The sequence below is a fragment of the Aphanomyces astaci genome (genome assembly GCF_000520075.1).
Source record: "Aphanomyces astaci strain APO3 unplaced genomic scaffold supercont1.3, whole genome shotgun sequence".
NCBI lineage: Eukaryota > Oomycota > Saprolegniomycetes > Saprolegniales > Verrucalvaceae > Aphanomyces > Aphanomyces astaci.
In genome coordinates, this window is record NW_009798266.1 from 904,827 (window position 1) to 924,072 (window position 19,246).

At 51.5% G+C, this 19,246-nt stretch overlaps 11 protein-coding genes across 19 annotated transcripts; 4 read left to right on the forward strand and 7 right to left on the reverse strand.

Moving 5' to 3' along the window:
• Positions 1-74: 74 nt before the first annotated feature.
• H257_01876 (hypothetical protein) lies at positions 75-370 on the reverse strand (the record flags this gene model as incomplete). The annotated part of the gene is made up of 2 exons (XM_009825301.1): positions 75-108; positions 192-370. 2 exons carry the CDS (start codon positions 368-370, stop codon positions 75-77), a joined length of 213 nt encoding a protein of 70 aa, XP_009823603.1.
• Positions 371-616: 246 nt separating this feature from the next.
• H257_01877 (hypothetical protein) lies at positions 617-2,046 on the forward strand. Its single transcript, XM_009825302.1, has 2 exons — positions 617-1,142; positions 1,189-2,046. Exons 1-2 carry the CDS (start codon positions 660-662, stop codon positions 1,375-1,377), a joined length of 672 nt encoding a protein of 223 aa, XP_009823604.1. The 5' UTR covers positions 617-659; the 3' UTR covers positions 1,378-2,046.
• H257_01878 (hypothetical protein) lies at positions 617-3,253 on the reverse strand. 3 transcript variants are annotated; one of them, XM_009825305.1, is made up of 7 exons: positions 3,078-3,253; positions 2,871-2,973; positions 2,612-2,806; positions 2,390-2,554; positions 2,194-2,325; positions 2,047-2,137; positions 617-1,992 (listed from the first exon to the last, which is right to left on the reverse strand). In XM_009825305.1, the coding sequence occupies exons 2-7, from the start codon at positions 2,922-2,924 to the stop codon at positions 1,472-1,474; spliced, it is 1,158 nt and encodes a 385-aa protein (XP_009823607.1). In that variant the 5' UTR covers positions 2,925-2,973; positions 3,078-3,253; the 3' UTR covers positions 617-1,471. The 3 variants fall into 3 exon arrangements, with proteins under 3 accessions (XP_009823607.1, XP_009823606.1, XP_009823605.1); XM_009825304.1 differs by lacking the exon at positions 3,078-3,253 and having other exon boundaries at positions 2,871-3,038; XM_009825303.1 differs by lacking the exon at positions 3,078-3,253 and having other exon boundaries at positions 617-2,137; positions 2,871-3,002.
• A 296-nt stretch (positions 3,254-3,549) lies between these two features.
• On the reverse strand, positions 3,550-6,474 carry H257_01879 (hypothetical protein). The gene is made up of 9 exons (XM_009825306.1): positions 6,397-6,474; positions 6,044-6,351; positions 5,901-5,996; positions 5,596-5,853; positions 5,351-5,531; positions 5,154-5,288; positions 4,730-5,092; positions 4,108-4,670; positions 3,550-4,054 (listed from the first exon to the last, which is right to left on the reverse strand). The coding sequence occupies exons 1-9, from the start codon at positions 6,449-6,451 to the stop codon at positions 3,599-3,601; spliced, it is 2,415 nt and encodes an 804-aa protein (XP_009823608.1). The 5' UTR covers positions 6,452-6,474; the 3' UTR covers positions 3,550-3,598.
• An 841-nt stretch (positions 6,475-7,315) lies between these two features.
• On the reverse strand, positions 7,316-8,820 carry H257_01880. Of its 2 annotated transcripts, XM_009825307.1 has the most exons (5): positions 8,295-8,820; positions 8,105-8,252; positions 7,941-8,024; positions 7,710-7,883; positions 7,316-7,652 (listed from the first exon to the last, which is right to left on the reverse strand). In XM_009825307.1, exons 1-5 carry the CDS (start codon positions 8,768-8,770, stop codon positions 7,494-7,496), a joined length of 1,041 nt encoding a protein of 346 aa, XP_009823609.1. In that variant the 5' UTR covers positions 8,771-8,820; the 3' UTR covers positions 7,316-7,493. The 2 variants fall into 2 exon arrangements, with proteins under 2 accessions (XP_009823609.1, XP_009823610.1); XM_009825308.1 differs by having other exon boundaries at positions 7,316-7,883.
• A 1,849-nt stretch (positions 8,821-10,669) lies between these two features.
• Positions 10,670-11,733, forward strand: H257_01881. 2 transcript variants are annotated; one of them, XM_009825310.1, is made up of 5 exons: positions 10,670-10,921; positions 10,964-11,198; positions 11,250-11,401; positions 11,445-11,582; positions 11,637-11,733. In XM_009825310.1, exons 1-5 carry the CDS (start codon positions 10,684-10,686, stop codon positions 11,687-11,689), a joined length of 816 nt encoding a protein of 271 aa, XP_009823612.1. In that variant the 5' UTR covers positions 10,670-10,683; the 3' UTR covers positions 11,690-11,733. The 2 variants fall into 2 exon arrangements, with proteins under 2 accessions (XP_009823612.1, XP_009823611.1); XM_009825309.1 differs by having other exon boundaries at positions 10,670-11,198.
• On the reverse strand, positions 11,592-12,992 carry H257_01882 (hypothetical protein). 5 transcript variants are annotated; one of them, XM_009825315.1, is made up of 5 exons: positions 12,793-12,992; positions 12,634-12,738; positions 12,517-12,571; positions 12,305-12,459; positions 11,592-11,793 (listed from the first exon to the last, which is right to left on the reverse strand). In XM_009825315.1, exons 1-4 carry the CDS (start codon positions 12,909-12,911, stop codon positions 12,322-12,324), a joined length of 417 nt encoding a protein of 138 aa, XP_009823617.1. In that variant the 5' UTR covers positions 12,912-12,992; the 3' UTR covers positions 11,592-11,793; positions 12,305-12,321. The 5 variants fall into 5 exon arrangements, with proteins under 5 accessions (XP_009823617.1, XP_009823613.1, XP_009823615.1 ...); XM_009825311.1 differs by having other exon boundaries at positions 11,593-11,811; XM_009825313.1 differs by lacking the exon at positions 12,793-12,992 and having other exon boundaries at positions 11,593-11,811; positions 12,634-12,773.
• A 49-nt stretch (positions 12,993-13,041) lies between these two features.
• On the forward strand, positions 13,042-13,732 carry H257_01883 (ribosomal protein L29). Its single transcript, XM_009825316.1, has 3 exons — positions 13,042-13,125; positions 13,191-13,276; positions 13,370-13,732. Exons 1-3 carry the CDS (start codon positions 13,122-13,124, stop codon positions 13,649-13,651), a joined length of 372 nt encoding a protein of 123 aa, XP_009823618.1. The 5' UTR covers positions 13,042-13,121; the 3' UTR covers positions 13,652-13,732.
• Positions 13,733-14,068: 336 nt separating this feature from the next.
• H257_01884 (hypothetical protein) lies at positions 14,069-15,137 on the reverse strand. The gene has a single exon (XM_009825317.1). The coding sequence runs from the start codon at positions 15,080-15,082 to the stop codon at positions 14,123-14,125; it is 960 nt and encodes a 319-aa protein (XP_009823619.1). The 5' UTR covers positions 15,083-15,137; the 3' UTR covers positions 14,069-14,122.
• Positions 15,138-15,398: 261 nt separating this feature from the next.
• On the reverse strand, positions 15,399-16,154 carry H257_01885 (hypothetical protein; the record flags this gene model as incomplete). Its single annotated transcript, XM_009825318.1, has 4 exons — positions 15,399-15,615; positions 15,711-15,810; positions 15,862-15,998; positions 16,123-16,154. The coding sequence occupies 4 exons, from the start codon at positions 16,152-16,154 to the stop codon at positions 15,399-15,401; spliced, it is 486 nt and encodes a 161-aa protein (XP_009823620.1).
• A 1,266-nt stretch (positions 16,155-17,420) lies between these two features.
• H257_01886 (hypothetical protein) lies at positions 17,421-19,202 on the forward strand. Its single transcript, XM_009825319.1, has 6 exons — positions 17,421-17,630; positions 17,680-17,771; positions 17,832-18,180; positions 18,238-18,521; positions 18,579-18,632; positions 18,686-19,202. The coding sequence occupies exons 1-6, from the start codon at positions 17,444-17,446 to the stop codon at positions 19,136-19,138; spliced, it is 1,419 nt and encodes a 472-aa protein (XP_009823621.1). The 5' UTR covers positions 17,421-17,443; the 3' UTR covers positions 19,139-19,202.
• The last annotated feature ends 44 nt before the right edge of the window (positions 19,203-19,246 follow it).

The window sequence follows — 19,246 nt, forward strand, 5'->3', positions numbered from 1 at the left end:
GCTCGTGTGTCTTCTTGGCATCTGCGATTCGCTGCGACTCTTCTTCCTTTGCGTCGTCGTGTGCTGAGAGTATGTCATCGAGCAGGGCCACCTTCTCCCCGACGTCTTCTGAAATGCCAGAAGCACGTGCCGACACGCGATTGCTCTTGCGGTGTGCCTCCGCGAGAGCGATGAACCGATTGTTGGCCTACTTCGCGTCGAAGTCGGGGCGGCCAAAGTCTTCGTTCGCCGCTAGAGTTTCCGCAATGGCCGCCCATTTGTCCATGATGAGTCCGCGTCGGGCAAGGAAGGGCATGTCGGCGGAGACTTGGCGAAGAAGCATAGTGTCTTCCTCTTCGGTGAAGTTGCGGCGCTTAGGTGGCGTCGACATGGTTGGTGGTCAGAGGGATGTATGGACAAAACGAAAATTCCACAGTCAACTCACACGGTGGACAAAACATTCATTTAAGGAGGTTCCAGAACTAGATTTAAGAGGTTGACTCTGGTTTTGTCATCATATGGTGGGGCGCCCCACTGGATAGGGACTGGAATTGCACCAAAACCTCTCTATTAGAGAGGTTTTGGTGCAATTCCAGTCCCTATAATAACTTGCGAAAAGTTCCACTGTAGCTTCGCGCCAAAATGTGTTATCCGGATAATTCACAAATTCCAAGGACTCCATGTCGAGCAGTGCTGGCCTGGTCAAGCCAAAGCCTCGAGCGGCGGCGACTCCTCGCGTCGTAAAGGACGAAGAGGAGCATGTTTCACCTACCGACGAGACCAAGAAGCGTGAGCGAAGTGACAGCGAGGACGAGGGCGCCGCAGTGAAAAAGTCCAAAGCAGACGACGAGGATGAGGTCGGCGCTGGTGAGAAACAATCGGACGGCAGCATTGTGTTTGATCTGTCCGCGAAGAAGCAAGTGTCGGTGCGTGCGTGGAAGAGTGCGATCTTGGTGGACATTCGGGAATACTACGATTCGAACGGAGAAAGGAAGCCTGGGAAGAAGGGGATTTCGTTGACGAGCGATCAATGGAAAGCAGTGACGAAACTCATCTCGGACATCGACGTCGCCGTCAAGTGGGTGCAGGATCCCGACACCCCTGCGGGTACTTATGAAGCCGACACGTTGAGCGATGTCGAAGACAATTCCGTCGCGTTTGCCGTACGTAGACCCCATTTTCGCTTCTTGGGTGGCTGACTGCTCGTAGATCTCAAGCAAGCGCCGCGCGTCCGTGCGCAAGTTCAAGTCGATGGTGTTGGTGGATTTCCGAGAGTATTACGACGCCAGCGGGACGCTGAAGCCTGGCCAAAAGGGCATTTCATTGACCAACGAGCAGTGGACCAAGCTAAAGCAGCGGGCCGACGCGATCAATGCCGCCATGAAGTCGTTCAAGTAGTTCAACAGTCCACGTGCTAAATCGTCCTATTATTCTGTACGAACCCAAGACACAGCAATACTCTTACACACTCAATATCAAATGGACATCTATGTTATATCGTGGTGATCTTCATACGCTTTGGATTGCTGCTGCTTCCTGACCGCCCTGCGTCACCGTGCCCTCGCTTGCCTCCGTCGTCGTCACCATTGTCGTCACCATTGTCGTCACCATCGCCGTCACCATCGCCGTCTCCTCCGCCGTGATGGTTGTCGCCTTCTTCGGCATACTGGTGGTGCTGGCTTGAAAACCCATTGTCAGGGTGGGGCATATACTGTTGCTGTGGATAGTGCTGAGGCTGTTGTTGTTGATGGTTGTGGTGGTGCAATGGGTGGTGGTGGTGATGCTGCGACGGCGAGTCATATGGACTGCCGCCGCCACCGCTTCCGTCGTGGGTCTGTCGATGCGGATTGAAGCCGAGGTTCTTTGCGTGACCAAAGTCGTTCGGGCCAAGGTTCAAGCCCAACCCACTACTCGACTTGTCAGCGTCCCCAGGCTCGCCAGTCATTCCTAAGTGCATACTCCCCCCGTCGGCATTTTGAGGACTAAACTCATGCCGAAGCAGCATGTTGGCCGCTACAACACGCCCACAAGTATAAGATGTAGTGGTATACACGATCTCTGGCATACTGGTCGGAGATGGGAGTATGCCGTGCAAGTTAGATGGACTCGAAAGCGCAGAGAGCATGTGGTTGCCGTGGACGGCGGACAACATGCCGAGCTACACCCGACAAACAAATGAGCGATCGACTGAAATGGATATGCCCACGCACGTACGCCGTGTTGGTAGAGGGGCAGCTGAGGAGGAACGTATTGCATGTCTTTCTTTTGAAGCAATTGCTGAAACCCTTTCGGGGCACGCTTCTTGGTCATGTTACGATGGTTGTTGGGGAGCATGTACTGATCAGGCTAGACATCGACGCAGGCGTCATGAGCTTGCCATCCACATACATGTAGGTAGCTATGGACGTACGTCGTTGGTGAGACCAAGAGACACGCCAGACACCCCCGCGCCAAGCATGCGATCGTTCGGTGTGGCCATGCTCGAATACGCGGGGGAACTCTCGTGCGACGAAAGTCCACCATACGGACTGCCTTCGTTGCTTTTCTTCTTGTTTTCACCAAACAGCGTGTCGTACTGCAAGGAAGGCATACATGCAGTGAGTCAAGGCATACTTCAGCATGCAACACATACGTCGGCATTGTCCTTGGTCTCGTACGGCTCGCCATATTCCGTGTACTTCAACAGGATTTGATCCACGCTCGTGCTGGAATACTGGTACAGTTTGTCGTTCGAGTCAAACACGATGAGCGCGATTTCACAGTCGCATAACTTGGACAGCTCCATGGCTTTCTTGAAAATGCCGGTTTTGCGCTTCGCAAACGTGACCTATACCGTTCACGTCAGATCGTACTCGTTCGCCATCTCGACAATGGACAGGGTAGCGAGTTACCTGTCGGTTGCGGTCGTCGTCGATTCTCTGGATCTTGATCTTCTTGCGTCCCATGACGGTGTGTATGTAGGTGGGTGGAAGCGGCGGTGGGGTCTGTGGTCACCTACGAATCGAGTCCCACTGTCACGTCGGAGCCAAATTCTAAAAATGGAACAGCCCCCCAAGAGGTATCCGGATACAAAGATCCGCAAAGACCGTTAGCCTTACCTGGTGAGTTAGGAAGGCGGCGCGGCAGAGGCGGCAACGACGGCGGTGTGGATGCAGCTAGAGAAAGGACGCTCCTTGTTGCGACGTCTCCTGGGAAGGCGAAGAGCTGACCCAAATGAGAAATAACACAGACGGGCTTGGATATTCCATGCATATGACGTTAACTTTCGAAATTGGAGTTGGTCAAAATGACAAATGTGGACGCGGTGCTTCGAACCCACGGCATACAAACTCCAAGTCAAAGGTGGTTGAACGCTTTTCATTGGCTATTGGACGTCCCTGTTTTTGTCATCATTGGGCCATCGCCACCCTTTTTTCGACGTGGCGGGGGTCCAAAAATAGAAACTTTTCGCTGGCTATATATACATTTCGCCATATATTTATGGAACGAAAGTTCCAGCGAGGGGACACCCCTAATCCGTTGAAAAGTACTTGGCGTTTGTATGTGGCGAAAAGGCAACGTTCTGAAACACCCAAGATATTTCGTTTTTTAATTTATTCCCCTTTGAAACTTTATACCATTACAAATTTTTCGCGTGAATGCGCGCCGCCGCGGCGCGGCAGAACAACTTGGCGTCCACGTACGGCTTCTGGCTGCGCAGCCAGTACTCAGCGTCTTCCATCGTGACTTGAACCTCATGCTTATTGCGACGTGCATTCGGGGCAATCGATGTGTTCACACGCCCTTCCAACATCACCGATCCTTCCTGCAACAACTTGAGCTTCAGGTCTTTGCGCGCTAATTCGTCGATGTCCATGTCTTCTTCGTCCTTATCGATCAGGTCCTTCTTCGATGCAGACGAGGAGGATGGTGCTGCCTTCGGGTTCGCTTTGCCTTTCCGCCGCTTGTTCTTGTCCTTGTCCGCCGACTCGTCCTTGCGTCCTTCCTCCAACAGGTCGGAGCGCAGCGCTTGGTCAGTCTGCATCTGCCTATTAAAGTGCTCGTCCGAGCTTAATCGTAGGATTTCCACGGCCGTCTAGGGAACACAGAAGTCACTTGAGCCATCTCGTAGTCCCAACATGCACACACCTTCGTCGGCTGGTTGGACGGCGGCGGCGGCTGCTTCCGTGGAATGCTGTTTGCGTACACGTCGTTGCGCTGCTTGGCCACCTCGACCATCTCCTCGAGGACTTGCTTGAGGTACTCGTGCAGCGCGAGCCCCATCACCTCGATCACGTCGTCCCCAACTTGGGCTTGCAACCCGCCGGCCACCAAAGCCTTGGCCATGGTTTGCTGCAGTCCATGGTGTTGGAACAGTTCACTCCACGTTTCTTTCTTGGGCGCCAACTGCTTGGCCCTTGGCGGCACCCCCGCCAGCATGATGCGCTTCTCCGCCTGGGGGTCGATGCTCGTGTGTGTGAGGACATCCGCTTCGAGGCGCAAGTCGTTTGCATTCGTCGGCGCCAACTCTTCCGTCAAGTCGTACGTCTCAATCGCCCCGGGGTGGGTTTGCTGCTGGAACGACATCGCCGTCGCTTTCTTGGCGGCCGACGTCGGCGTGGCGGTGGCCGGCGACGCTTTGGCCTTCTTGGCGGGACCGCCTTCACGAGGAGACCGCGGAGACGTCGCCGTGCTCGGCCGCTTCGTCAAGCCTACACACACACAGCATATGAGACTCACGCATTTTCTCGACGACATGTCCACTACTTGCCTGATGGCGACGGCGACGCCGCGGGCGTCGAAGCAGGGGTGGTCGTGGACGGCTGCGGAGCCGCCGCGAACGGCACTGGCTGCATGCCGACGCTGCACACGGGGCAAATGGCCTTGTTAGCGCACTGCTTGAAGTGGCCCATCACCTGCAGGAATGTTTTGGCCTTGATCATGGTCGTGCCGGGGTTCTGCGTCTCCCGCATCACATCTTTCGAGTCGGCACATCCAGGCACCCCACATCCCGACGACAACGTGCACTGTTGGCAATGGAGGATCATTTGCAAGATGTGGCCATAGTTGGTCGCCATGTGTGGCTGCTGCTGCTGCTGGGGTTGGGAGGTTGTCGTCGAGTGCGATACAGACACTATAAACGTCATCTCAGATCATCGCGAACGATTCATACTGTGGGGTCATGGGCTAGCTACCCGGCTGTTGGGATGGTACCGGGGGTTGCGCAGCGGCTGGTTGTTTCTTCATGGACTCCCCGTGGTCATCATGCAAGGCCCGAGGCGGCGACGTCGGTTGCTGCTCCTTGACAGGAACTTGCCGCTGCGGCGTGGCTACCGCGATTACTGGTTTGTCAGCGAGGTGATCATACATACGAGCTAGCTACTACAAGTACCGTTCAGTCGCATGTTGTCGCAAAAAGGGATGGGACATCGGTCCCGGGGCCCCACAGCGCAGTCGGTCGCGTGGAGTTTTACGAGGGTGCGCAACTGCTCGCAGTGGTTGCATTCGCGTCCGGCGGTGCATGTGACCGTGTGTTTGAAGAATCGCTTGATGTCTTCGCATTTGGCAAACGCCTAGAAAGATGAAAGCACACATTGCACACCACCAAGTAGGTAGGTATAAATATAGGTGCTGTACCTTGCATTCCCCAGAGTTTGAAGTACACGTGGCCGAGTGCGCCAACAGTTGGCGGGCAAATCGAATCTTGCCATTCGCCTCTGGAGTATTGGCCGGCGCCGCCACGACTGGAGTGGGCGCGCGCTGAGGCGGGGCCATCGGTCGGCTTGGCGCCGGGGCAGCTTGGTATGACACGGCTGTCGACTGCGAAAACGGAATCGTCGCCACAGGTTCCGCCTTCATGGTCGGCTGCGTGGGAAAGGTCCGTGACATGGTCGCCTAGAGAGGGAGGTGTTGAGGGACGACTTAAGATTACAAGGTCGTACTGGAGTATAAAACCCGCCGACTTCTTGACACAAGATGCCAAAGATGGTATCGCCCAATGCACGCTTCACCAGGTCCAACACAACGTTCAAGTCGTTCTGCATGGACATGTTAGAACACAACCACAATGCGAGGATGACAATACCTTGACGACCATTGGCCGATTGCGCACTTCGTCGTGCAATGGTTTGTACTTGTCAGGAAAGCGTTTGTGAATCAGCTGAAACAGATTCTTAATCTTCTCTTCGGGCGTCGTTGCGGGCGGTGGGCCGGTGGGAGATGGCGTGTATGCAATTGGAGTAGCCATGGCCGAGTGAGGCGGAGCTATTACCCCTACAGGCGGCTGCACTAGCATCTGCTGCGGGGCCAGGACCGCGCTCGGAGGCGCCAGCATCCCCATGGCCACGGGCTGTTGCGCAAGCCCGCCTGCCGCCATACCTGTATCTTCCATGGCTATAAAGGTGGTCAGTTCAATGTGAGAGCCTCGATGAGGAGTACAGATGTCGTCGTCATCGTCGTCGTCGTATAAGAGGTCATCAATGGGAGCGCTCATTTTGGTAAATGCACGACTTTCGGTGTTTTGAAAATGCCATGGCATCCACAAAGCACCAAAATAGCGACGAAGCAGGAATAATACAATAAACAAATCGAGCCCCATATTGAGATGAAGCTTACTTTTGTTTCGAATTTAAATTCGATCCTACAATATATATTTTTAACAAATTCGTTTTTTTGCTGACAATTTTTTACAACGTAATATCGTTACAATCCGGAAAATCATTATCCGGAGTAATGGCAAATGCTTCATAAAACACCGTTGACCGTAATTAGTGTGGATTCAGAATTAGGGTTCCTCGTCGTAGAATGCAGCTTATTCGTCTCTCAGGAGACTTCAGCTTAGCGTTCATTTACTCAATTTCCACTCAAGTCAAGGCAAAAAAAGTGGGACGGTTTATTATGGTACACGGTTTAAGCTTAAAATATGTATGCTGATTTTGCTTACTTCTGGGGACTTCATTTTTCTAGTGATTCGATTGGCTATTCCGAAAATCAAGCAATTCCATTGGCCAATATTTGACTGCACCTTAAACTGTCCTGTGAACCATAAACTGGCCATTTACGTTAACGTTACTCCGAGAAACTGATAAGCTCCTGCGCCATTCCTCGTGAGTACTACTCTTCAAAAGAGGTCCCTTGATTCGATCTCGTTGCATGAAGGGGCAAAGGGTTATGAGGTCGTTTATCCTCTAAGTACAGTAGTCCTCTTTGCAGTTTCAACCAATAATATTACTACCGGTAGAATGCAAAAACGGTCGGCGGTTACTTTACCATTGGACTGGCGTTGCATGTACGAACTTGGGACATTTGGTTTGTGTGAATCACGACAGAAGGTGAACTCAAGTCCTAAAGTAGTGAAGGTGATATCGAGCTCAGTTCGTTATATTCAATCGTTCCCGTGACTTTTATATGTGTTGTCACCCCGACTCGTGTGCTTTCCATGTGGCCGGTCGACCGAGGTCATTGGCACGTGTCGACTCGCCTGTGGGCGTCCGTCGGCTTTATAAATCTATGTCGATGTCGCACGACGGTTAAAGTTATCCGGACTTGGGTTTGGTTTCGATCTTGGGGGCAATGGGTGGACACAGCGACTGAGGCAGCGGCGGCGACGGCATCATGTGTTGGGGCACAGCGCTTTGCATGTATGGATTGAAGTTCATGCCAAAGCCATTGGGCATAGGGAAATGACCCCCCCCCTACCACCACAGCACAAACAATCACATCACTCATGACGTGCTGAAGAGACCAAGTACCGTCGGGCCAGTCGGAGGTACACCCCCAGGGTTGGGCATCTGGGTCATAGCCATGGCGTTGGCCGCCACCATGGACCCCATGTGCGAAAACTGGAGGCACGACGCGAGCTTGCTCACTTCTTGCTTCATACGATCCCGATCGAGGCGCAGTTCGTCGCGCTCTCGTGTCAGGAGCTGTACAACGCTTTGTGAATAAAGTGAAACAAAGTAACTTCGGAGGATTTGACTCACTTTGATGGACGTGATGGCTTCCTGCAGCACCGCGCTTTTCCGCACCTTGTCGTTCATGCCCAGCAGCATCGTCAGTTCGTCAAACTATCCAAGACATTGTTAGCAACAACCACAATATGTATATATATACTTAAATGGCGATATATACACACACACGTACGTACCTTGATATTGACTTCTTGCCTTCGCATTTTCTCCCGTGATTTTTTGCGGTACCCGCGGTCGTCTTCGTCGTCGAATCCACCGCCCTCGATGGAACCCCCGATGGTGCCACAGCTAGAGCTGTCGCATGACTGCATAACCCCAAACGGCCTAGAACGAGGTGATGACATGTCATTTGAACGGTAATAGTACCTTTTCATGCCCGACGGTGTGCTCGTGGATGATGGTGGTGGGATTGTGGCTACCGGCGGGTGCTGCAGTACTGGCTTTTGTGGTTGAGTCCATGATTGGACGGGCGGCGGCGGCGATATTTCCGACGCAACCTGGATGGTGGGACGCATGGCCGCAGGAGGTTTGACAGCTTTCTCTTCGAGGCTGAAGTCATTGAACTCGGACATGGCGGAATCAAGGGCTTGACGAGTGAGTAGTGGCAATACGCTGGGGAACGGGGAGTTCGGCAGGCTACTGGACATGAGACTGCTGTGGAATGGTGTTTGGGTCGTCGATGGACGACTTGACGACACCGCTTGCGGACTGGAGCCCTCCTCATCAGCGTACCCCAACGAGAATCCTTTCCAGTCTTCCGCCCCGGGCTCTGTTGCCATGTGCTCGCTGAGGAACCGACCTAAATCCTCGATTTGCAAGCTGTTCATGTCGTCGAAGTCCATCACTGGGGAGACGAATTGGTGGTCTCGTCTTCCCCTTGATACACCAGTGCGGAAGTGCCAAACAGGCTTTAACGTAATTGATTTTGACGCGTTGAATGTCCCAGTTCCACCACGTTTTTCTAAAACGTTAGCGTTTTTCCCCGATGCACCCAGAGTGTAGGTACGTTTTATGCAGATTTTAGCGACACGCCACCTGCATGCATCCGTGTAAATCAAGATGGCCCTTGCTTTATCGGCCCCCAATGAACGGCCTATACATGACGAATGTCAGTGTACATATATTCATGGGTAGGAGGAAGGAGCATGTGATTGGGTCCAGCAATGGGGCCATGATCCGAAGCTCAGTGCTCCCGTGCAATTCAGCCAATCACGACAACACAGACCACAGGAAAGCAACCAAACAAGCAGCTGCTGGTGTAACATTAGTGCTACTTTGGAATTGGTACAGTGAACCAGTTACTGGCGTTTATGAGGTCGCTGAGGACCTTAGAATGTCGTTGACACCGGCGTAGTATTTGTTGCGATCTTTGACTGATCGTATTTACAAGGGAATAATAGCCAATCATACTGCGTGGTGAAATAGATGAATCATTTAGCTATTCAATTAGAACAATCTACTTTACACTACTAGGTACATACAGTACGTAGGCACTGGAATTAGAATAATCTACTTTACATGTCACTGGAATGAACAATTTTTGCCACCGGAAGAAACGAAATATCCTCAATGCTTCGAAGAGTGTACTGAACTCGCTACTATCGTAGTATATCCCAGTGTGTGCTCCCATACCAGGGACTGATGCATTCCATCTTCCGCATTAACTGTAAGCAATACTACTATTATTAATAAAACGTAGTACTACTATTAATAATACTACCAGGTATAATAAATAGTCCTAACGTTAGTAGCTCTACTACGTAGTACTAGTACTTCGTATTAATAAGACTTACAAGACAGCATTCAATAATATTAACGTTAACATATATTATTTTAATAATATATGTTAAAATACGAAGTGCTACTATTAAAATAGTAGCACTTCGTATTTTTAATATTAAAAATAGGTATTGTGCTTTTCATGTAGTTTGCCCGTTGTTTAACTGCGTTAAACAACCAGACGTTTAAAATAATATAAGCCCGATTGAAGATAAAACAACGCTAAACACAAGTTCTGCATTTCAGCAGAATAAAACAACCCTTACTTTATTTCAGGTGCTACTAATCGAGTTGCAGCACCAGGCCAACTTAGGGCATCCCCAATGGTGCGACGGTAAACGCTATTTTACCGTTTTTGGGGACAAATATGCAGTTTTCGCAACCCCAACGGTGCGACGGTATCTACCGGATGCCAGAATGAAAACGGCAAACAACTTGTTTTACGAAAGTGCCAGTAAAACCACCTTCAACCAACCAATCATCGCAATAGATGAAGTAACTTTAAACAACGCACTCAACCGTTATTCAAGTTACTTTAGACATTATTTAAGCCTGAGAAATTTTTAAACAATGAATTTAACCCTGGAATTGCCAAAAAAGGTGCAAAGCACAAATACTATTAACAATTACTACGTAGTATTAATAGTACTATTAATACTGGTTACTCCGAGTAGTGTACTAATTAACGAACCCCAAATAATTTTGCCCCACAACTTTGGAATACATACCACGTACTAGGAGTACTCCGGAGTACTAACGTAAGGCGTCGTGCAACTGAACAACCGTAACGTTAGCCAAAATCATTGTTAACGTTAATTGAACTTCAGACTTTTCCTCGACTGGCCAGACATGTACTGCGTACTCTCGACACCAAAGAAGTCACTTTCTATTAACTGTAAAATGGCCTTGGAACCGTTCAAAACAACTGGACTATTTCGAAGGGAATGGCATTCCGACCAACCAGTAAACTCACACCATGATCGCTCGACTGTCAGCACCGCTGAGCAAGCTGCTTGGCTCAACGAAAGCTGACCAGCTACCATCTCGTATTCACCGACACCTATCCATCAAGTCGGCGGATGACTTCTTTCTGCCCAACCTCCATGCCACTCCCACGCTGACAACTGGTCCGCCTGCAACCAGCCACGTCGACGACGAAGGAGCAGCACAGGACGTTGCTGCCTACGAACGAGATATACAGCTACTTGACCACGGTGCGCCGTTAAATCAGCTCAACATGACACGATCTTTTGTAGAATTGGAGTCCTTGCTTGGACCATTGCAAACGAAGACCGAGACTGACGACGACACAACACCGCCAAATCACCTAAACACCCGCCATCCAACTACTGCTCCACCGGCCGCCAAGAATGTCATTCGCAACGAGGTGCAGCTGCCACATCATATGGCTTTACCAAAGCGCGAAACTGGTCATCCACATGTGCTCGTCATCAATGGGCCGTGTACGGTGGTGAATGGACAAACCATGGGGTATTGTACCACATTGCCTCACTTGTTTTTAATCTCACAAACGCGTCGCAGAATTCCGTGGGCGAGTCTCCAACAAGAGCTCGAACACGTGGCTACCACCGCGGGGTTGGTGCTGGACGTCAAAGCCTCCAACCACGAAGGCACCGTGATAGATTACCTCTTAAGCACATCGCCGAGCACAGCGGTGGTGCTCAATTGCGGCGGTACCCGACGCCCGTGACTTGGCCGTGGTTCATACATGTGTAGAGTTGCTGGCCGCCTACCCAGGCATCCAGCAAGCCCTCGCACTCACTCGAGCCCATAGCGTGGTTCTCTTGAATGAGCATCCGTTCTCATTCGCAATGACGGCTGCCGTCGGTTCGCGGCGTGTTCGACAGCTCACAGGTACATAGTACACACACAAACCAACCTTGCTTGAATAGTTTAACTCGTCGGTAGGGTTTGGCGCGTCGGGCTACAAACTTGCACTGGTGGCAACCCAGGATCTGTAATCGACTACGTATCTTGTATATTTCCACATGACGAGCTTGTTGCCACTGAGCTTGTTGCCACCACACACATATCACTTGGCCGCCGACAAACAATCGCCTTGGAACTTGACAACCCAATCATGCTAAGGGTGAGTCTGGATGTCAAAAACACTGGCCAAAATCTTCGATAGTTTGGCAATTTCTAAGAAATCGGCAAAAAATGAAAAATTGACTGTCTGGATCCAAAATTTGGAGAATTCAATATTTTGCGAAATATCGCGTTTTTCGCCAAAAAAAAGAGGTTTACAGTCAAGGTACTTGTTTACAGTCCACGAGACCATGAAGGGGTCTTTACGACATTTTTCATGAAAATTTTTAAGATTGGTTTTTCTGAAAGTAACTGAAAATCGTCAAGTTTCTTTTGAAATCAGTTTGATCCAAGACAGTTAACAATTTGGTCAAGAGGTCTATTGCCATTGGTCAAGAGGTATGTATGTGACAACTAAAAATTCTTCGAATTACGTTGAACCAAATTTCTGAAATATTAATTGGGCAAAATTTGGGGTAACTATCAAGACAATATATATATCCAGAAGTTGAGTCGTTGCATGGCTCGTTTAATGATTTGGGACGTACGGCAGCGACGATATAAGCTAAAACGACATGTTCTTGTGCTCCAACACGGTGGTTTCGTTGAACACGAGGTGCTTTTGCCCAAGGATGGCCGTGACCACCTTGAATTTAGCTCGAATCAATTGCAACTCCATCAAGATCTTCTCATCCAGGCTGTTCTAGTATTCACTGGGTTGGATGGAACACATGCCAACGTATGTCGCAAAATGCAGTACCTCCAATTTGTACAATTCGATCAGGTTCCCCAACGACTTGATGGATTTTTCAGCTCTACCACGGTTGAAAGTACACCAGCAGGGTAACGTTAGGGCTCGAACAACCCACGTACGTACCTCGCTGGCAGTTCGTTTGGTCTTGTTCGAATCATTTCACTCCACAGCATGTAGCACCCATAGTAGAACCCGACCTCGGACCCAATTTCATACCCTTTGACCTCGCTACAACGTCGATGACGACATCCCTTTTTCATTTGATTGCCAGGATGGCCTTACCCCAAGTCTTTGCCCTCGAGGAAGCCAAGACGGCGTCCTTCGGCCACACCTTCCTCGTGACCTTCTAAGACGAACTGCTCTTCGACCGTGTCAATCGCATCAAAGTCATCCATCATCATCCTCACGATGTCGTCGGAACTGTGGATATCCGGATAATTTGGCCGGATAAACCTTTTGAAATTCAATATGTGATGTCCAAGGTGGTCTCCGATTGGCCGATTCTGTCGGTGGCGTTGGTTGGTTTAGACGGCTGGAGAGTGACTGGTTATTGAGTTTCACGGCATCGCCGCAATACATTACAAAAGGGAATCACCACCGGATCATCAAACATGGGTACGTAGCTCAGTTGATGTGCCAGGAGACTCGACAGGGGCTAAGTGTATGCGGTGCATGAGTAGTTCAGATCAAGGCTCATGAATTGCGCACCAAGACCAAGTCGGAACTCCTCGGCGAACTTGATGACTTGCAGCAAGAATTGGCCCAGGTAAGCAGGTCATTTCTAGGGACATATACGTCGTGGACAGGCTCGACAGCAACCAGATTCACAGGCAGCTCAACTGAATGTTCGTGGCTGTAGCTCCGCGTGGCCAAGGTGACCGGCGGCGCTGCCTCCAAGCTGGCCAAGATCAAACTCGTCCGACGATCCATCGCGCGTGTGTTGACCGTGTACAACCAAACCCAAAAGGCTCGCCTCCGTGAAAAGTTGGGCCAAGGCAAGCATGTGCCCGTGGACCTTCGCGAAAAGAAGACCCGCGCCATCCGCCGTGCGTTGACCCCCGAGGAAAAGTCCATCAAGACGTTGAAGCAGCAAAAGAAGGACGCGTACTTCCCCAAGCGTCGTTTCGCTGTTAAGGCTTAAATTGATTGCTGTCTGTAACAAGCGCGGTCGTCCCGGTGGTCGAAGATGTGGTCAGGCCAATACACTAGTCTTTTTCCCTCATTTGTTTGTGTATCGTTGGATCATGGCAGGTCGTCGGAGCCACGAACGAGTTTGCATGTGAAGCGTAGCTGTGGTCAATGTAGAATGGTAGTATTGAGACCAAGCTGCTGCCGTTAAAGGTGCAGCACTGTCTCAGACAGTTGCAGTAGTTAGTGGCCTTGCACTTTTCAAAGTTCATGCGATACGGTGCAATGTGTTGTTCTCATAACATGTCGTTTGCGTATTCGTCGTGTGGACGTGGAATCATGTCATCGAAAGCAATCGAAAGCAGCGGTTGGATGCCATGTGTACAGTGATGATGGTGTGCCAGTGCTTGAGGCGCCAAATTAAGTGAACCGGACAAGAATACACTCCATGATTGTGTCGTAAATAATATCCATGTACTATTATTCACGTGGTCAGTGCATGGGTGGGCGGCGGTGGCATCGGCGGCAGGGTCGTGTACGCGAGTTCTTCGTCGGCGAACGGAATGGCCAAGCAGCCGTCGTTAAATTGACGTAAAATCCGAGTTCGTTCGTTCGACATGGCGTCCAGGATCGTCCGTTCATAGCACACGATGCCGACCGTGGCCTGCCATCGGTGGCATTTGATGAAGTCGCGGTAGGCACATAGGGCGATGTTGGCCGCGCGTTTCGGAGGGAAGCCAAGGGACCCCGTGGAGATGGAAGCAACGGCGACGCACGTCGCGCCGACTCGCCGGGCGCTGGCAAATGCATTCAAATACGTCTTGTACAAGTTTTCTTCGCAATCAGGGCGATGGGAAGATGGGCCTACGCAATGGATCAAGTAATCCACCCCTGCGTTGAACCCTGGCGTGACCACGGCATCGGTCGTGCGTCGGCGGATGTCTTGGTACGGATTGCTTCGCACGAGAGCCATCAACTCTGGGCCCGCTCGATTGAAGATCGCGCCTGCGGCCCCAATGCCAAAGTTAACCAAGGACGAGTTCGTTGGAAACACCAAGCAGTCAATGGGCTGGTCATTGATCAACGTGACATGTCCAATGTCCCCTGGAAACACCGACATCGACGCAAACAACGCATGCTCCATGGACGTCTCAAGGAATTCGCGGCATGGAAGAGATAGCTCGTCAGCTTGTCGGAGAACTGGTTCGTGCCATTGTGGGTTCCGGACCACTTGCGGCAGCTCTACAAACGGAGACAATGGATCGAAATGGCGCACGCAACCGAAGTGTAAGGCCGTTAGCTGCTCCCACATTTGTGGCTGTTGAGCTCCGTACCCACGGTGTTGCCGACTCGCCAGCAACACAAAGCACAGCTCCCGTGCTGAACTCACGTCGCACATCTCCAGCACCCTGAAGCAGATGTCGGGGTTCCCTACGATCTCCATGAGATCTCGACGAAGTCCTGGGAAGTTGCGTGTGAAGGAGTTAAGAGAAAAGGCCTAATCCGGAAATAGTGTTGGTCAAAGAGTTTTGTCCGGATACGATGTTGACCTGATGACTACTATTAATAGTACTTCGAAGTACGTATTTTAATACTATTAATATTAAGATTTATAAGCATTAATACCTGGTACTACTACGTAGTATTACAGTAGTAGTACGTATATTATTAATACTATTATGATTAATAAGCACCTCCTCTATTAATACCAGTACTAGTATTAATACATAGTACATAATAGTTTTAATAGTACTGCGCGTCTAAAGATATTGGCCTTCACGAGCTCCCTCAAAGAGCAGTTGGAAGGCGTAGCCGGATCCCCCTGTGAACGTATCAGCCCACACCATCCAAGACAAGTTGGAAACCGTGGGTGACGACCCATCGGTACTACCCCCCTCCCACAGCCGCTTCGTGGACCGATCGTCCGCAAGGCGGAGGTCGTTGCAGTAAAGGAGCAAAGTATCCTCGGCCGGGACACTGAAGTGAGTGGGGGAGCGATGCTTTCGAGGAAAAATTCGTCAAGGACTTGGATAAGTCGTCGTCAAGCCACCCCCCTCGTACCAAAATCGTACCCGACCACCAAAGCGCCGTGATTCTTCAGGCTCAGCGTGGGCCTCGGCCTCTCGGCTTCGACCCCCATGCTGGAACCCCCAAGCCGCGCGTGGTTCCCCCCTCACGCACCAACTTCAGGCGCCAACTCCCCCTCGTCAAGCGCCTTTCTACCATCATAAGCGCCCATCTTCACGCTCTGCCCCGCCCGTTGAGCGGGCGCCCTTCGAGCGGGGCCTACGGCTGGATGGCGCTTCGCGCAAAACGCACTATGGTGCGAGCGTAGAGATGTGACCATGCGGACGAACGAGCTGCCATCAAGCGTAAGCCTGTGGGAGTCACTGGGTCGGACAGTATTTCGACCGCATCTTGGGCCATTCTGCTTATGTAAGCTTAGATTAATCTATTATGTATTCTTCATGGAAAGCAACGTACCATTCTTTACGATACCGATGGATGATCGACATGAGCTCAAGCGAATTAAATTCAGCGAAGTCGGGCGGAGGTGGTATGCTGCATGGGTAACTTTTGAAGGGAACAAGGTGAGTCCAAGAAGCGCATGGTGCTGAGTAAATACTAGCGAAATGGAGATTCGACCGACGCGCAATGGAAGGAGTGGCTTGGGTCGGGGGAGGTGCAGACGATTCCCCTCCCTTGGGCGGGGTGGTGGATGCTTCATACGTCGTCTGACTGTACTATGCGTCTGCTTAACGACCCCAGTGTCCTTGATTTCCGCTAACGTTAGTGCATATGCTCGTGGCAACGACTCCTGGCCCCTCGCGGGGGGGTGTGATCGCCACAATCGCAAAAATTCGGAGCTCAAGTAGGAGAATGAGGAAAGTAAAACGTGTGTGGAGGTGCAGTACATCATAGATCTTTTGATTACACGTTGATTGTATATGTCGATGAAGCGCCGGCCGCCTAGCTGGCAACGTTATGACGATCACACGGCGACGGAGATGATGATGATGAGTGACACCATAGGCATAGTCGTCAGCTCCCCACTGTTCGCCATCCTTGGCCCCTTGCAATGGCTTGCTTTGTGCAGCCGTCGCGAGGCCACGTTATGTGTCGGATCCGCCATAGCCTTCGCCGCAAAGATCACAATCGTTGTCGACTTCATGGCCGTAGTAATATCGAGGAATGAGGCCCGACATGGTGGTTGTGGAGATGGGACCAATAGTCGTGAATAAAGTTGGACCAACTGGTTAAGTCTGCGAACGGTGGCTGCATCGGACGAAGTAGCGATTCGAACAACCTTTTGTCAATGGGGTGGCTGTAGTAAACAGGGGCGCGGGGTGTACTTGCACAGACCGGGTAGTACGCTCGTCGTCTTGGTTGAGTGGACATCATTGCCGCACAAGGAAGGACATTTGTACGTCCAGCATCCACCCATCATCGGAAATGACATGCGAGAGTACTTGCCATCGTACGAATACTACCTGGCGCTGGGTAGAACAACCCCACTGGCTGGTCATCAGGTAGCTGCATTGTCTGCAGCTGTGTAAGAATGTTTGGTCAGAGGCTTCATCGCATGCTTCAACATCGTCATGCACCGCTTGGCGCGAGAGAGTGCTCAATATGTCAGTGCACTGGCGCAATGCAATTTGGCGATGGCGGTAATATTTACATGCCTACAAATCAAGGGAGACAAAATGAAATAAAGTACGCGTACACTACGTACATTTTTTTTCAAAACTTTAATTGGACGGCAATATTTTATTCCAGTGCCAGAACTGTGGCTGGAGCAAACAAAATGCAGAGCTCCACCGCGTCCACCGCCACGGGAGGTGGCAGCCAAACCCAGACCAAAGTCCTCAAGAAGAGTGCGAGCGAAAGGTTAGGACTGTCGCTCATATCCCTCAACCCCGGAGCCACAGGAAACATATACGTGTCGTCCGTCGCGCCACACTCGACGGCGCACCGGAAAAAAGTCGGCGTCGGTAGGGCAAACGTTCCCGCCGTTGGCAACTCTAACGGTGGGCTCTTTAGGTTGGGAGTTACTGGTTGTCAACGGCAAGAATGTTGAAAACATGACCGTCGACGACATCGCACGACTCGCTGGAGGCACGTCATGCAAGCAAGTACGTACACGAGCAGCGAATCCTCTCGTACGATGTTGTGCATGTCTGATGGTCGTACAGGTTGAGATTACGTTCGAAACGACGATGGCCGAGCGATTTGTCAAGTGGAAAGCCGATTCAGGTGTCAAAGCCACTCCTGCCGCGAAACCTCCGACCAAATCCAAGGCCAAGGCGCCACCTGCCACCAATTCTACACACAAGGCCACTGCCTCATCGCCTCCGCCACCAGACAAGGCCAAGCCGGCAAAAGCAGGCAAGCGGGGTATTTCCATTGCCGCAGCACAGCAGCAGGAGCCACACAACGATACCGACGGTGTAGACAACGACGACGACTCTCTTCGAGCAGGCGGTGGCACGTCCAAGAAGAAACGAGGCGCGCCGCAAAATACCATCCAACGCTTTCTACAAAGTAAGGCTCTTGTAAAATTTCCATCGATGACGACTCATGGGGGTGTGATGGACGCAGGCAGCCGGTCCACGGATCCGTCGAATACTGTCCAGCACCCCCTCCAGGAACTGTCTCGCGCAGAGAAGTCGCGGCAGGCCATGGTTGTGGACAAGCTCACGTACATGGGCTTCTCCCGCGCGGACGCGCTACTGAGCTGTGAAAAGTGCGGCAGCGACCACATCGACACCAACATGATTTGGCTCGTGTCGATGGTCGAAGAGCGGCGGTTCCAGGACGAGCTCAACAAGGCCCAGATCGAGTCGGAGCTCCAAAAGCGGGACGAAGACACCCAGCACAAACGAGTAACCACCCACACCGTTGTTAATTACCATAACTATTCCCCCATTTTGAATTCGTAGAAAGAGCTCCAAGTGCTCGAGACCACGTCATCCTTGCGTGCCCTCTTCCCCGAAGTACGTCCCCATCCTGTAAAGTGCTAGATCGCTCAATGTGATGTGTTGTCTAGTCGGTTGCGTTTGACCCAGATACGCACGCCCCGCTCGTGATTGACTTGATCGACACGTTCCTTCTCAACATGGACGACCCCGCGACATCCCCGCTGCGCCAGGCGGTGGCCGACATCCTCACGCATGAAACCAAGGCGCGGCGATGGTACCCCCGTCCGTCCAAGTGCTACGTGGCGGACCTCGTCCAGCGCGTTAATGGGACGCTGGCAACGCACCCGCCCACCGCCGCCTGCTGCGGCCAGCGAATCCCCTCGAAAAGGGAGTGCCCGTTGCTCACGCTGGTCCAAGCAGAGCTCGCGACGCTCAAGGCGCACCTGTACATGTCCACGTCCAACGTCGGCGGCGTCCCCCAAGCGTTTCTAGATGCCGACGACGCGAACCGGTTCAGTCTGGCCGCCGACGGCTTTGAAGTGTGCAATGTCCAAGACCTCGTCTCAGATGACGATGATTAACACGAAAATAGTCTTGACTTTGCTGCGATACCGTGAGAAGGTCCGACGGAACGTTTTTGTAAGCATGCAAGCAATACACGACAAGAGCTGGGGACAAAACTGTGAATT